The sequence below is a fragment of the Balaenoptera borealis genome (assembly GCF_965194805.1).
Source record: "Balaenoptera borealis genome assembly, chromosome: 7".
NCBI classification, from domain to species: domain Eukaryota; kingdom Metazoa; phylum Chordata; class Mammalia; order Artiodactyla; family Balaenopteridae; genus Balaenoptera; species Balaenoptera borealis.
In genome coordinates this window covers 107,764,742-107,777,590 of record NC_138864.1, presented here as the reverse complement: position 1 = coordinate 107,777,590, position 12,849 = coordinate 107,764,742, and the positions used below count along the sequence as shown (strand labels likewise).

General features: G+C 48.2%; 1 protein-coding gene across 3 annotated transcripts in view; it reads right to left on the bottom strand.

The window, feature by feature from the left end:
* The window catches only part of CPA5 (carboxypeptidase A5), a 40,919-nt gene extending 28,346 nt beyond the window's left edge, over window positions 1–12,573 (bottom strand). For 2 of the 3 annotated variants that reach the window (XM_082399179.1, XM_082399177.1), the window contains exons 1-3: window positions 8,315–12,573; window positions 7,071–7,152; window positions 5,935–6,069 (exon numbers count right to left, since the gene is read on the bottom strand). In XM_082399179.1, the coding sequence (XP_082255305.1) occupies window positions 5,935–6,069; window positions 7,071–7,152; window positions 8,315–8,430 (333 nt within the window). In that variant the 5' untranslated portion in view covers window positions 8,431–12,573. The remainder of the gene's footprint in view (window positions 1–5,934; window positions 6,070–7,070; window positions 7,153–8,314) is intronic. The other variant, XM_082399174.1, reaches the window with a different exon arrangement.
* Between the last annotated feature and the right edge of the window lie 276 nt (window positions 12,574–12,849).

The window sequence follows — 12,849 nt, the reverse complement described above, 5'->3', positions numbered from 1 at the left end:
TAAGCTGACAGGGATAGTAACACCTCAGTGTAAATTAATTTATGACAGGAGCAAGGAAGGATGGGGACATTACGAACAGCACCTCCAAGATGGGGGGCTGGGGGACCGTGGGCCCCAAAGGTGAAGATGACGCCTGAGGGGAATCTGCATTCACAGCTCACTCCAACCACAGACGTAAAATGGACGAAGTTCCCAGAAACAGTGGTGGCGGGCAGGAGCTGGGCTCTAATGCCGGCTCTGTGAGGAGGGCCGTCACCTCTCCTCATGCATCCCTGGCCTCCTCTTCCAGGCCTGACGTTTGCAGTGGCAGCTGCATGGCTGGTGGCAGTTACACGCCATGCCTATGTTTGGATGGGGGGAGGGGGTACAGATCTGGGGCTGTCAGAGTGGACCCCTCAGAGTTCAAGACCGAACCGGGGCTTCCCTGCCCAAAAGGCAAAGCTAAAACGCCATACGAACAACAATGACACCGCTTGAGAAGGCAGACGGCACAAGAGTAAAGAGTCCAGGACCTGGAGCCAGGCTGTCGCAGATTAAATCCTGATGTTGTCACTAACTTGGGCAAATTACTAAGCTCTCTGTGCCTCAGTCTCCTAAATTAGGAAATTCTCTGCACCTTCATAAAATGGGGGTCATGTTACCATGTACTTTCACACATACTTGAAGTGTTCTTGTGAGGATTAGAAGGGTGAATACATGTAAAATGCTTAGAACATTGCCTAGCATGTAGTAAATGCCAGCTATGATGACGATGACAATGACAGGACAATAACAGTAACTCTTGGGTGACTCCAGGACTCTGTGGTGGAATAATCATTATAGGGCATGACCAGGAAATCGGGGTTCCTCCAGGGAGAAGTGGTGTCTGCAGGACTTGGACAGCAGGTGACCCCCATTAGCGGTCACTTGGGTGAGTCAGGCAGCCCCTGCCCCTCCCTGGGACCAACAGAGGGGCCTAGTCCTTCTGCTGTCCCTGTCTCCCAACCCCTACCCCCAACCCTCCTCAGCCCCCTACCCCTGTGCAGCCAGACTCTGGCTCTCCCTCAGGGCCTTACCCATGATTCCTTCCTTTCCTTGCCTATTCCTGTCTTCCTCTCCTCTTTAGAGCTGCCACCCACCCCCACCCCAGCCAACACCTTTCCCACTTTTTAATCTCTTCTACTCAGCAGACCAGTGTTTGTGAAGCACACACTGGGCACTAAAGATATGGCAGCCAACAAAACAAAATTGCCTGCCCTCATGGAGCTTACAGTCTGATAGGGGAGACAGACCATAAACAAGACAAATAAGTAAATCATATAGGATATTAGAAGGCTGTACGTGCCAAGGAGAAAAGTGAGGGCGGGAACTGGGGGAGTGTGGGAAGAGAAAGGTACAGCTCAAAATAGGGTGAAAAGTTGATACGTGAATCAAGTTTTGAAAGTAGTGCGGGAATAAGCCATGCTGATATCTGTAGAAGCAGCATTCCAGCTACAAGGACCAGCAAGTGCAAAGGCCCTGAAGTATGATCCTAGTCAAGGGCACTGAAGCAGGAATAGGTCAGGCAAGCTGGAGGAACATCAAGCAGGTTCCAGTGCCTGGAGCAGAGTGAGCAAGGGGAGACTGGACAGTGACGTGGGGTGGGGCTTGGATCGTGTAGAGCCTTACAGCAGTCTTAAGGACTTTGGGTTTTACTCTGAATGAGGTGGGGAGACACCGAGGGTTTTAAGCAGATGAGTGACATAATAGGACTTGCATATTTTTAAAGGTCACCTCTGCTGTTTTGAGGCTAGGCAATAAGGAGGCAAGGGTGGAATCAGGGAGAACAGTTAGGAAACTACCAGAATAATCCAGGTGAAGGCTGACGGGGTGTCGACCCGTGGTGATAGAATAGGATGTGGTAAGATATATTTTGAAGGGAGAGCTGATAGGATTTGCTAATGGACTGTCTGTGGGATGTGAGAAAAGAGTCAAGGATGGCTCCAGGTTTCTTGTCTGAGTGACGGGAGGATGGCACTGCCATTTCCTGAGTTGGGGAAGGCTATGGAGGAGCAGGCCAGGGAGTGGCCAGGGGAGCTAGGTTTGTACCTGTGAAGTTTGCTATGCCCATTAGACACCTAGGTGGAAATGCCAAGTAGATGGTCAGATACGTCAGTCTGGAGTTCAGGTCAGATATATAAGTCTGGCTGGAGCTATAAATATGGGAGTATTCAGGAGGTTGAAGGTATTCAATGCCATGATCCTGGATGAGGGGATAGAGGAGAGGTCGAAGGACAGAGCTGGGAACCAGGGAAACAACATGCAAAGGAGCAGCCAGTAAGATGGGACAACCCAGGAGAGTGTAGTGTCATGGAAGTCACAAGGAGAGACGTGTTCCAGAGAGGAGAGAGTGACCAGTCAGGCTGAAAGATGAAAGAACAGGACACTGTACACTCAGAGCTGACTGCTGAGTTGGACCTAGGAGCTGTGTGTGACATTGTCAAGGGCAGTTGAGGTGAAGCAAGGGGTGGACAGTCCACCCGAGAGGGATGGAGATGGTAAGTACAGTCAATATTTCCAGGAGTTTTGCTCTATGAGGAAGAGGAGAAATGGGGTGATAGCTGGAGGTGGGGGAAAGGATCAAGAGAGGACCTTTTTAAGATGAGAGAAATAACTCTATATTTGTATGCTAATGGGAATGATCCAGGAGAGAGGGGAAAGTTGGCGAAGTTTTATTTACACTAAATTGTATTTTGCTCTAGAGCGTGCTCGGAGCATGGGTGATTTTTGTTTTCTCCTTTGTGCTTTCCCCTATTTTCCAAATTATCTACCATGAATATTTATTAATTTTGTAATCAGAAAAAAGCCATTAAAATCCACAGAGCTGATTGCTCAAGTGAAGCTTTGCCATGGTGATTCATCCCAGGAAAAAAAAAAAACAAAACCAAAGGGCTGAAAAGAATGAGGAGGTGAAGAAAAATTAAATGCAAATACAGCGCACTCGGAATCAGATAATTTCTTCCCTGGCCCACTGCAATTTCCGCACCACCCTCCTGTCTGTCAGTCTCTCCCTGTTCCTGTCCCCAACTCAACATTGTCAACATTGTCACTGTCAAGAGAGATTTTTCTTAAAATGCAAATCTGATCATGTCAGAGCCCTCCGATGGCTCCCCCATGGTTTTCGGGATTTTATCTTGACTTGTTCACCTGGTGGAGGATGCCCTTTGTGCTCTGGTCTGGCCTCAGTGCCAATCACAGGCCCTTTCCCCTCCCCGGCCCCCCCTCTGCTGCTCTTCAGCCACACCGTAATTACCGCCTTCTCGGAGCCTCAGAGTGACGTGCAGTGCCTCTTGTACTCGCTCCCATAGCAACCTGCTCCACTCCATCAGCGCATCATCCACTCCATTGTCATCACTGATTTACTCCCCTCAACTCCCCCATCCCCACAGCACTCAAGCGCCCCTAGATCCAGTGACTACATTTTTTTATCTTTGTTTTTCCAGTGCCTTGCCCAATACCCAGCACACAGTAGGTGTCTCTGTATCTGTGGGTGGAATGAATAAGCTCATCTCAAGCATCCCTCTGATCACAAGGCAGGAGTGGCAGCGGGGCACCTCCCTTCCTCAAAAGTCTCCAGCGCCTCTGGCCAAAGTAAAAGCTGGCACCAAGTTTTTTCACACTTTCTCTCAGCCTGGCACTAACAAGCAAGCATACTCTCTCCTCTTCCCTCTCCTTCTCACGTCCATTAAGTCAACTGACATTTACTAAGCCCCCCGCCTAAGTGGCAGGCCCTCTGGTAGGTGCTGGGATATAAAGATAGATAAGGCAAATGATTCTGCACCTTGAGGGGCTCAGGGGAGGGGGCTCTGGAGACACAGACCAGCATATTAGTCAGGTCTCTCTCCGGGCATGCTCCTCCTGAACCTGCCAATAGAGTGATTCATTCAGCACACAGTGGCTGAGGGCCCACCATGCAGGAGACGCTATGCCAGACACTGGGGTGAGGCGATCCAGAAGACAGAAAGCAATCAGGTCTGTGCGTCGATAACTAAAACATGAGACTGGAGGCCAACAACCTGAGTGGTGCAAAGCCCTTCCCTCCTGTTAGCACCTCTGAGCTTCCCTCCTCCTCGACACCTTCCCCCATCACCACCACACATCAACTCCACACAGCAGCCTCCTCCCAGCCCCAGCTCCCTGGGAGCCAAAATGTGATCTCAAGTATAACAATCAGAGCTTGATGCGTTGCAGACAGAGCAAGGTGTTGGTGAGAATCCTGCCAGACTGGGTTAAGGCCCCGAGTTGAGGGCATTTTACTGAGAGGGCGTGAAAAGCTCCCCGTTCCCCGCCGGCGAAGGGAATCCAGGGCTGGGGATGACAGGAGAGGACAGTTCCAGAGGAGCCGGTGAAGGGGGGCAGACTCACGGGTGCCTCTGGGTCCATTCCTGATATGCAGAAATCAACAGAAAATTTTCAGAGGCCTCTTCATATCTGTTTGCCAAATGCTGCAGGGTCTCCAGGGCAGGGCAGAAGCAGGGAAATGCAAACTTCAAAATGCAGGCAAGGGGGAAAAATGAGAATTGGGCACTAAGTCTTTTGATGTGGTAGCCTCTCTTGTCTGTGGGAGTTTCCCCATTTTTGTTTGTGGGGGATTTAATTAGGGAAATGTTGAGCGGGAAACAGATGTGCCTGAGGAGGAAGAAAGGTCTTTGAATGGACCGCAGCGCCCCAGCCCCGTGCTTACATGGGAAGGAATGCACCTAATGGCATGTGGTGTCAAGTGTGTGCGCTCTGGGGACTGTGTATTCCCACACGCAGAGCCCTCAGAGGAGATTAGCTGCAGCACAATGTGGCTGGGCAGGAATCTACATGGATACAAATCTACAGGTACACGACAGCATCTGCGGAGGGGTGCAGCCAGAGAGGTCTAACCCAGTGATGCCCGAAAGAATCGTTTTAGGAAAGAGACTCCTTGGGATATCCTTGCAGACAGAACAATTAAAATAGAATTTCACGACATTCAGAAAAGACGCTGTAAGGTGCAGCAACAAGTGAGGGTGGGGAGAATGGGGTGCCTGGGATGAAGTCTCCCTTCGCCCTCCCCAAGGGCAGGCCTGCAGCTGCTTCTCCCAAAGCTGTTCCTCTGGCAGAATCCTGCCTGGGAGAGGCGCCCAGTACTGAGAGCCCTGCAGTGGAGGTGGCGGGAAGGAAACCGCAGCAGGGCTCACACTCGGCTTCTCTCACCTCTTCCTGCCTCTCTGGAGTGAAGGAATCCCCTGCTATCAAATGGCTGAGACACAACAGACACAGGAGGGAGCAGTCAGAAGAGCAAAAGGAGCCATCAGAAGAGCTGCCTCCCTCCCCACGGTGCCCAGAAAAGACCTGAGCTATTTCCTCCTGTCTCCCTTCTCCCCCGTCTCCTCCTTTGCCATGAACTACAAATTCCTCCATAAGAAGACACCACAAGTAATCTTAAAAACACAACAAACTAGTGAATATAACAAGAGAAGCAGACTCACAGGTATAGAGAACAAACTAGTGGTTAACAGTGGGGGGAGGAGGGGCAATATAGGGGTTGGGGAGTGGGAGGTACAAACTATTGGGTGTAAGACAGGCTCAAGGATGTATTGTACAACACAAGGAATAGAGCCAATATTTTGTTATAACTGTAAATGGAAAGTAACCTTTAAAATTGTATAAAAAAATTTTTTTTAATTTTAATTAAAAATAAAAGAGGACTCCACAAGCTACCCTGCCATTACCATACTATGACTTATGAACTCTGTCTTAGATTTAAATTTTCCTTGAGAAGTGTGAGGTTTCATTCCTTCCATGGTAGGTTCACAAAAATGCAGATGAAACTCCAGAAAGAAAACATCCATTTTAGCCCTGGATGTTCTTTCTCCATGTTGGGCCCAAACCAAAACAGGATATGAAGGTGAGACCCCCAGCCGCAGGGCTGGGGCAGGACCTCACCTGGATGTCCTTTATCATGATGCTGTAAGCAAGGCCATGAGACTCCAGGTAGGCTTTGATGTCCTTCAGTGCAGAGAAAGGAACCCTCATATCCACAGGAAGGCTGGGCCTGGCTGGGCCACGCCAGAAGTCCACCTTGATCACAAAGGAGAGAAAAACGGGCATGTTTATCACACAATCCTGTAGGCACCCTGGAGGGCCAGATGTTCTTCTCTTGTACAGTTGAAAGGGCCCCAGTTCCAAAATGAAACCCCTAAGGCCGAGCAGCAAGACAGGGACAAACAAAATCCCTAAGTCACTGCACTTCCTTCCCTGATGCTAAGCACCTCATCTCCCAGCCTCACTCACACAATGTAATTTCGCCTGGATCCAAAGAGCCCAAAATAATCTCTAAAGGTGAGACGGCCCATCACCTGGGACATTAACATGGACAAGAATCCTGGTGAGAAGAGGGAGACGTCACTGCCCCTAAACCCCGAAGGGGTAGGAGAGGCCTGATCTGGATCCCTGTGCCATCCGACTGCCATGTCTATTTTTCAGTTTGTAAAATGGAGAGAATTATTATAAAGTTTTCTGAGTCCTGGTTGATAAGGGCACTCAAACGAATAGGAACGTGGGCTTTGGGCCACATCCAGAAATATCAGGTTGTTTCAACAGCCCTCAAACAAAACCCTTCTATTATTGAAGAAAATGTTTTGCTTTGTGGAATACTTGCTGAGGACAAATGTTCTCAGAAACCAATGCTCAGGCTGACAGGGACGAACCCAAATAAAACACAGGTTTGCCAAGCTAAGCCATTCCAATTGGGAAACAGATGTGTCCAGTCTGCATGCTGCATGGCATACCACCCAGAGATACATGTACCTCTCATGTGGCTTCAGGACATTCCAGCCATTTTCAGAGCAGCCCCCCTACAGGACAGAGGGGAAAGCCAAGAAGGGCCACCCAACCTTCCAGGTGAGTGTTCCCAACCTCTTCTGAAGAGGAGCCACATTTGATTTTTCCACAGTGCTGTGATCTTTGGCAGATACACCCAGAGGGCAGGTTTGGGGTGGGGGAAGCAGGACATGGAGCCAAAGGTGCAGGCCGTTGTGAGGGAGGAGAGAACTCGTCCCCAAGCCCTGTGGAGTCCTCACCTTCTGGGGCTTCAGGCCCTCCAGATCCCTGAGAAGTGAAAGCTCCTTCTCATTTTTAGCCAGGACTCGAAGAACCTGGTCACTGGAAAGACACAGAGAGGGTGGAGGGAGCTGCTCGGAGGGATTCCTGGAAGACTGTGCTGCTTGGAAGAGGCAGAGTGGAAAAGAGGCCAGGCTGCGGGGACCTGGCAGGACAGCTGGGAGGCTAGAGGACCCCTGAGCAGAAGGACTTGTAGCCCTGGGAAGCACGGAAGCCCTTTAGCCTGGGACCAGTGGACTCTCCAGCCCCAAGGACAGACCACCCAGGGGACTAAATAAAAAAAAGCCTGTCAGTGCCGCTGATGAGCCCAATGCTAAGACAGGGGAAACAGGATGGGAAAGGAATGTGGGGGATGGAGGAGGGAGGGGGAACAAAAGGAATAAAGGACAGAAAGGAATAGATACAGGGAGTCGGGGGCACCAATGGTGGCCCCATGTGCTCTTCATACAAGGGCCCAAGGCCATGTCTGCCCCAACCCCGTGCCCTCTCCTGCCTTCTCCCAAGAGCCGCAGGACATGGAAGAGATCAATCTCAAACCACCTCAGAGGGGGAAGCTGAGCTCCTTCCTGTCCCTCTGGAGGGGTGGGGAGGTCATATAACTGAGCAGCCTGCAGTGTGACCTCTGGGGTCTGAGCCTGGGATAGCGATGGCTCCCTCCCTGACCGGCTCTGATACCCTGGATGATGAACCCCCTCTCTAAGCTTGTGTCTCCTCTTCTCTACTATGGAGATACTATGGAGGGGTTACCTTGCGGGATCTTTGGGAAGCTGAGAAATCATGTCTGTAGAGGGTATATAATACTCATACTTATTTTTACTCAAAGGAAGACAATACCACACCCATACGTTAGGAGTACATAGTCTTTGGGGGGTTATAACTCTTTTAAGAATCGGAGAAAAGTTACAAACACTTCCTCCAGAAAAAAAGTAGATACACAAAAAATTTTACATATGATTTCAGGGGATTCTTGGAGCCCTGAAAGCTTACCCTTGGAGCCCAGACTAAGAACTCTAGGTTGGGGGAGGGACAATAATACAGCTGCGCGTCCTGCCCTCGCACATGAAACTGAGAGGTGACGGAGTTGGAAGCGGGTTCAGGATGGGGACTGAAATCCTGAATCCCTTCACCTTGATCAGGTCCCGCTGGGCCACCCGGTCACCTGGCTCCCAGCAATCCTCCCTCCCACTAAGGAGCAGCCACTCACCCTGTGAAATTCATTTGGCCCAAAGCTGCTGCCAGGATAAAGCTGCAGACCAGAAGCGTCTGCCTGTCCACAGGGGACAGCGCTCGGCCCGCACTTCCTCCGGGGAAGCCCTGCATGCTTCTTCCTCCAGGAGAACTTCAGGGGTTCTCCTCGTGCACGGGCATGGTCAGGCCTCAGGACAGCAGAGCACCTAAAGGCTGACAGGCCAGACCCGAGAATGTGCGTTAGGCTCTCTCTGGGGAGACCGTGCGTGGGATTCCCACACGCCAGGTCTTGGAGAGCTGGGGCGCCCCTCCCCACTTCTAGGTGAGTCTTCTCCTGAGAAGGGGAGGAGGGGAGGGAAAGAGGAAGACAAGGCCTTTAGCTGTTTTCCTCCCCAGAGGTTTGCTGGGCCAGCCTCTCGTGAACATCGAATCCTCCATCTCCAGAGATAGATGAGAGAAGCCAGAGGCCCAAGGAAACCACTCCTTTCCTCCCTCTTCCTACTCTTTTCTCTGTGCTCCTTCTCCCTCCCCATCCACTCACACATATCCTCCTTGCACAGAAGGATGTGGACACCACTGAAACAATGCCGTGTTTAGACACAGAGCTGGGTGCTCACTTCCTGTCTAAAAGGTCTGGGGCAATTGACCTCATCTCTCTAAGTCTCAATTTACTCATCAGTCAAATGGGGTTAATAAAATCTCTCCTCCCTACTGCACAGGATTTTTGGGGGGTATTAGATGAGACAACTTGGGTGAATTGGCTTGGCAAAGCCTGCAAAATATAATGTCATTATCTCAAAGCATTTAGCTCTTAGTCACAGCTGCATCTTAGCTCAGGACTCCAGTTGCAGTGGAGAGAAGAAAATAGAAAGGGGAACAAAGGAAATGTCTATTCTATGAGAAGGAATTCAGTGAAGAGTCCCTTTTCTCTATCTTCAGGTGGTCACCATTATGCCAGGATAGGTAGTGCATTTTCTGCTATACATGAAGGTCACTGCAGTCATTATTATAGTTCTCAACAGAGAGCAGAGTCAATTTCTCAGTGCTGCTGAAGCCCCACACAGCCCCCTTTACAGTGTGGGAACAGTAGGAATAAAGCAGAGGCCAGCACACAAAGCAGTCATATTAGAAGGAGAAAGTGAAAGATGATGCCTGAATGGTAAATGATGAATCTAACAGAAAATCTGCAGGAGGTGGAGGAGAGGCAGAGACTAAATCCAACAAAGTTGTTCAGCAGAGGACATCAACAAAAGGCCACTTAACTGTCACTGGCGATTCTCAGAAGCCCCCCCTCCCCATCCATGCTTTCCCAGAATGGCCAATTAACTGGCCATGTGTACAGAGAGGGGAGCTCTTTTATTGAGAGAATGCCCTGCTCCCACACCCCGCTGGACCTACTCCATTATCTCGTAGTTCAGCTGTTCAGACATGCCAAACTCTCCTAGAACCCTGGCTTTGGGAACTCTCAGACTGAACCATTAGCAAAGGGTTTAAGGACCTAGAAAAGAAAGCAATTAGGCTTTCTACCCAAGTAACATTCAGCTTCAGTTAGAAATAGGAATAAAAGAATGTATTAGTAAACAATAGCTCAGGAATTTAAAAGAAAGAAAAGTGAGATGGTGCTAGTCACCCAAAGTACCCAGCATCTTCTTGTTCAAAAGCACCATTATAAGTCACTAATAATAAGACAATCCCTGCACTTGGTTTAGGGGTGGGGAGAGAGAGAAAGAAAGACTGAGAGCAAGAGCAAAAGAGAGACAGAGGAGCAGTTAAGAATTCTTGAGAATTCTAAGGCAGCACTTCCAGTAGAACTTCCTGTGATAATGGAAATGTTCTATGTCTACAGTATCCAATAGGATAGCCACCAGTGGCTAGTGTGAGTGAGGAATTTTAAATTTTAATTAATTTTAATTAATTTTAATAATTTAAATGGCCACATGTGGCTAATGACTGCCGTATTAGACAGCATAGTTCTATGGGAATTCACCAGCCCTGTCTCCAAGGCTGGATCTGAAGCAGAGACACACAGCTGTGTTTGATCTAATACCTAATATTGGCTTCTCACTCAAAATTAATTACTCATTAATTAATTTTATTTTTAGACATTAAAATAACTAATTAAGTAGACATTATTTACTCAATAAATGTTTACTGAATACCTACTATGGGCCAAGCACTTGCTAAGGTGTGGGAAAAAAACAGAGCGATACAGACGTAGCCCTTAGATTTCTAATGGGGTAAGTAGACAATTAAGTTAAAGAGCATACAAATAAGTGTGAAAATATAGCTGATGTATGTGCTCTCAGGGAAAGGTACAACATGCCAGGAGGATGGGTAACATGGACTCCATGTAGACTGAAGAGGTAGGGAGAGTTAACCTAAAGAAGTTGTTAGAAGGACTTTAATCTCCTGCAGGTGAGTGGGCAATCCTGCCCAAATGAAATAACTAAAATGCTAGATAAAATATTTTTAATAACAACTTTTCTTAACACCTCACTGGGCTGGCATGAAAGTAAGAATCTACAGATCCCATAAAGGAGTAAAAGAAGTAAAAGCAGACTTACCTGAGAGGTAAGCAAACATGTCCCCTGAAGAGTAGATAGAGGTCTCTCAACCCTAGAGTTCTTGATCTTCCTCCTCAAAGAATATACCTTGTATCTAGGATCATTTTCCTCCTGCTTGAAGTATATATCTAAATTCTTTCTTTAGTGAAGCTCTCTGTTTTTATTTGTTTGAAAATTCTTTATTTGCTTCTTTTTTTAAAAAATATTTATTTATTTATTTGGCTGTGCCAGGTCTTAGTTGCAGCATGCAGGATCTTCCTTTTTTTTTTAGTTGCAGCATGCGGGATCTAGTTCCCTGACCAGGGATCGAACCTGGGCCCCCTGCATTGGGAGCACGGAGTCTTAACCACTGGACCACCAGGGAAGTCCCTATTTGCTTTCATTCTTGAAAGAGTCTCACTGGTTATAAATTCTAGGTTGATTATTGTTTTTCTCTCAGCACATCGAAAACATTATCACTTTTGCTGTTAAAAGGTAATCATTTAGACACATGTATAATGTGTCTAAGTATAAATTTCTTTTGGTTTATCCTGCTTGAGATTGGATTACTGTACCTGGGGATAGCTCTCTCTCCACTATTTTCACAAATTTCTCAGTCATTATACTTTTTTTTTGGCTGCGTTGGGTCTTTGTTGCTGTGCACGGGCTTTCTCCAGTTGTGGCGAGCGGCAGCTACTTTTCATTGCCGTGCACGGGCTTCTCCCTGCGGTGGCTTCTCTTGTTGCGGAGCCTGGGCTCTAGGTGCACAGGCTTCAGTAGTTGTGGCACGCGGGCTCAGTAGTTGTGACTCATGGGCTCTAGAGTGCAGGCTCAGTAGTTGTGGCACAAGGGCTTAGCTGCTCCGTGGCATGTAGGATCTTCCCGGACCAGGGCTTGAACCCATGTCCCTTGCATTGGCAGGTGGATTCTTAACCACTGTGCCATCAGGGAAGCCCCCATTATACTTTTTAACGTTGGCTTTTTTCCAATCTCTTTATTATCTTCTGGAATTTTGATATGGTGTATGTTAGGTGCTCTCATTCTATCCTCCAAGACTCTTAGTCATTCTGTTATATTTCTATTTCATTTTATCTCTGGGCTACAATCTGGATAATTTACTCGTATTGAATATTGTTTCTTTAGCCCAGTTAACTGATTCTCTCATCAGCTGAGTTTAATCTGTAATTTAATCAATCCCCTAAATTTTAACTTTCAACTTACACAGTTCATCGATTCTAAAACAACTTTTTTCCAGATTTTAACACCCCTGAAATCCAGGAGCATCTTATAATCGGTGGCATCTTGAATGATAATTGTCAGTGTTTTTGACGACACATAAAATTATGGCTCATCTTATGATCAATCTTATTTTATAGTCAACATAGTATGGTATTCCTTTTTCATTTTTTGGAAGTTCTATTTTATTCTTTTCGAGACCAAATGACTTGAATTTCTTACCTGTTTTAGAACTTCTTGTTTGTTTTTTTTAAAACTTATAAAACTTGGACTTCCCTGGGGGCACAGCGGATAAGAATCCTCCTGCCAGTGCAGGGGACACATGTTTGATCCCTGGTCCAGGAAGATCCCACACGTCGCGGAGCAACTAAGCCTGTGAGCCACAACTACTGAGCCCATGAGCCACAACTACTAAAAGCCCACGCACCTAGATCCCATGCTCCGCAACAAGAGAAGCCACCACAAGGAGAAGCCCGCGCACATCAATGAAAAGTAGCCCCCGAGGGCTTCCCTGGTGGTGCAGTGGTTGAGAATCTGCCTGCCAATGCAGGGGACACGGGTTCGAGCCCTGGTCTGGGAAGATCCCACATGCCGCGGAGCGACTAGGCCCGTGAGCCACAATTACTGAGCCTGCGCGTCTGGAGCCTGTGCTCCGCAACAAGAGAGGCCGCGACAGTGAGAGGCCCGCGCACCGCGATGAAGAGTGGCCCCCACTTGCCGCAACTAGAGAAAGCCCTCGCACAGAAACGAAGACCCAACACAGCCAAAATAA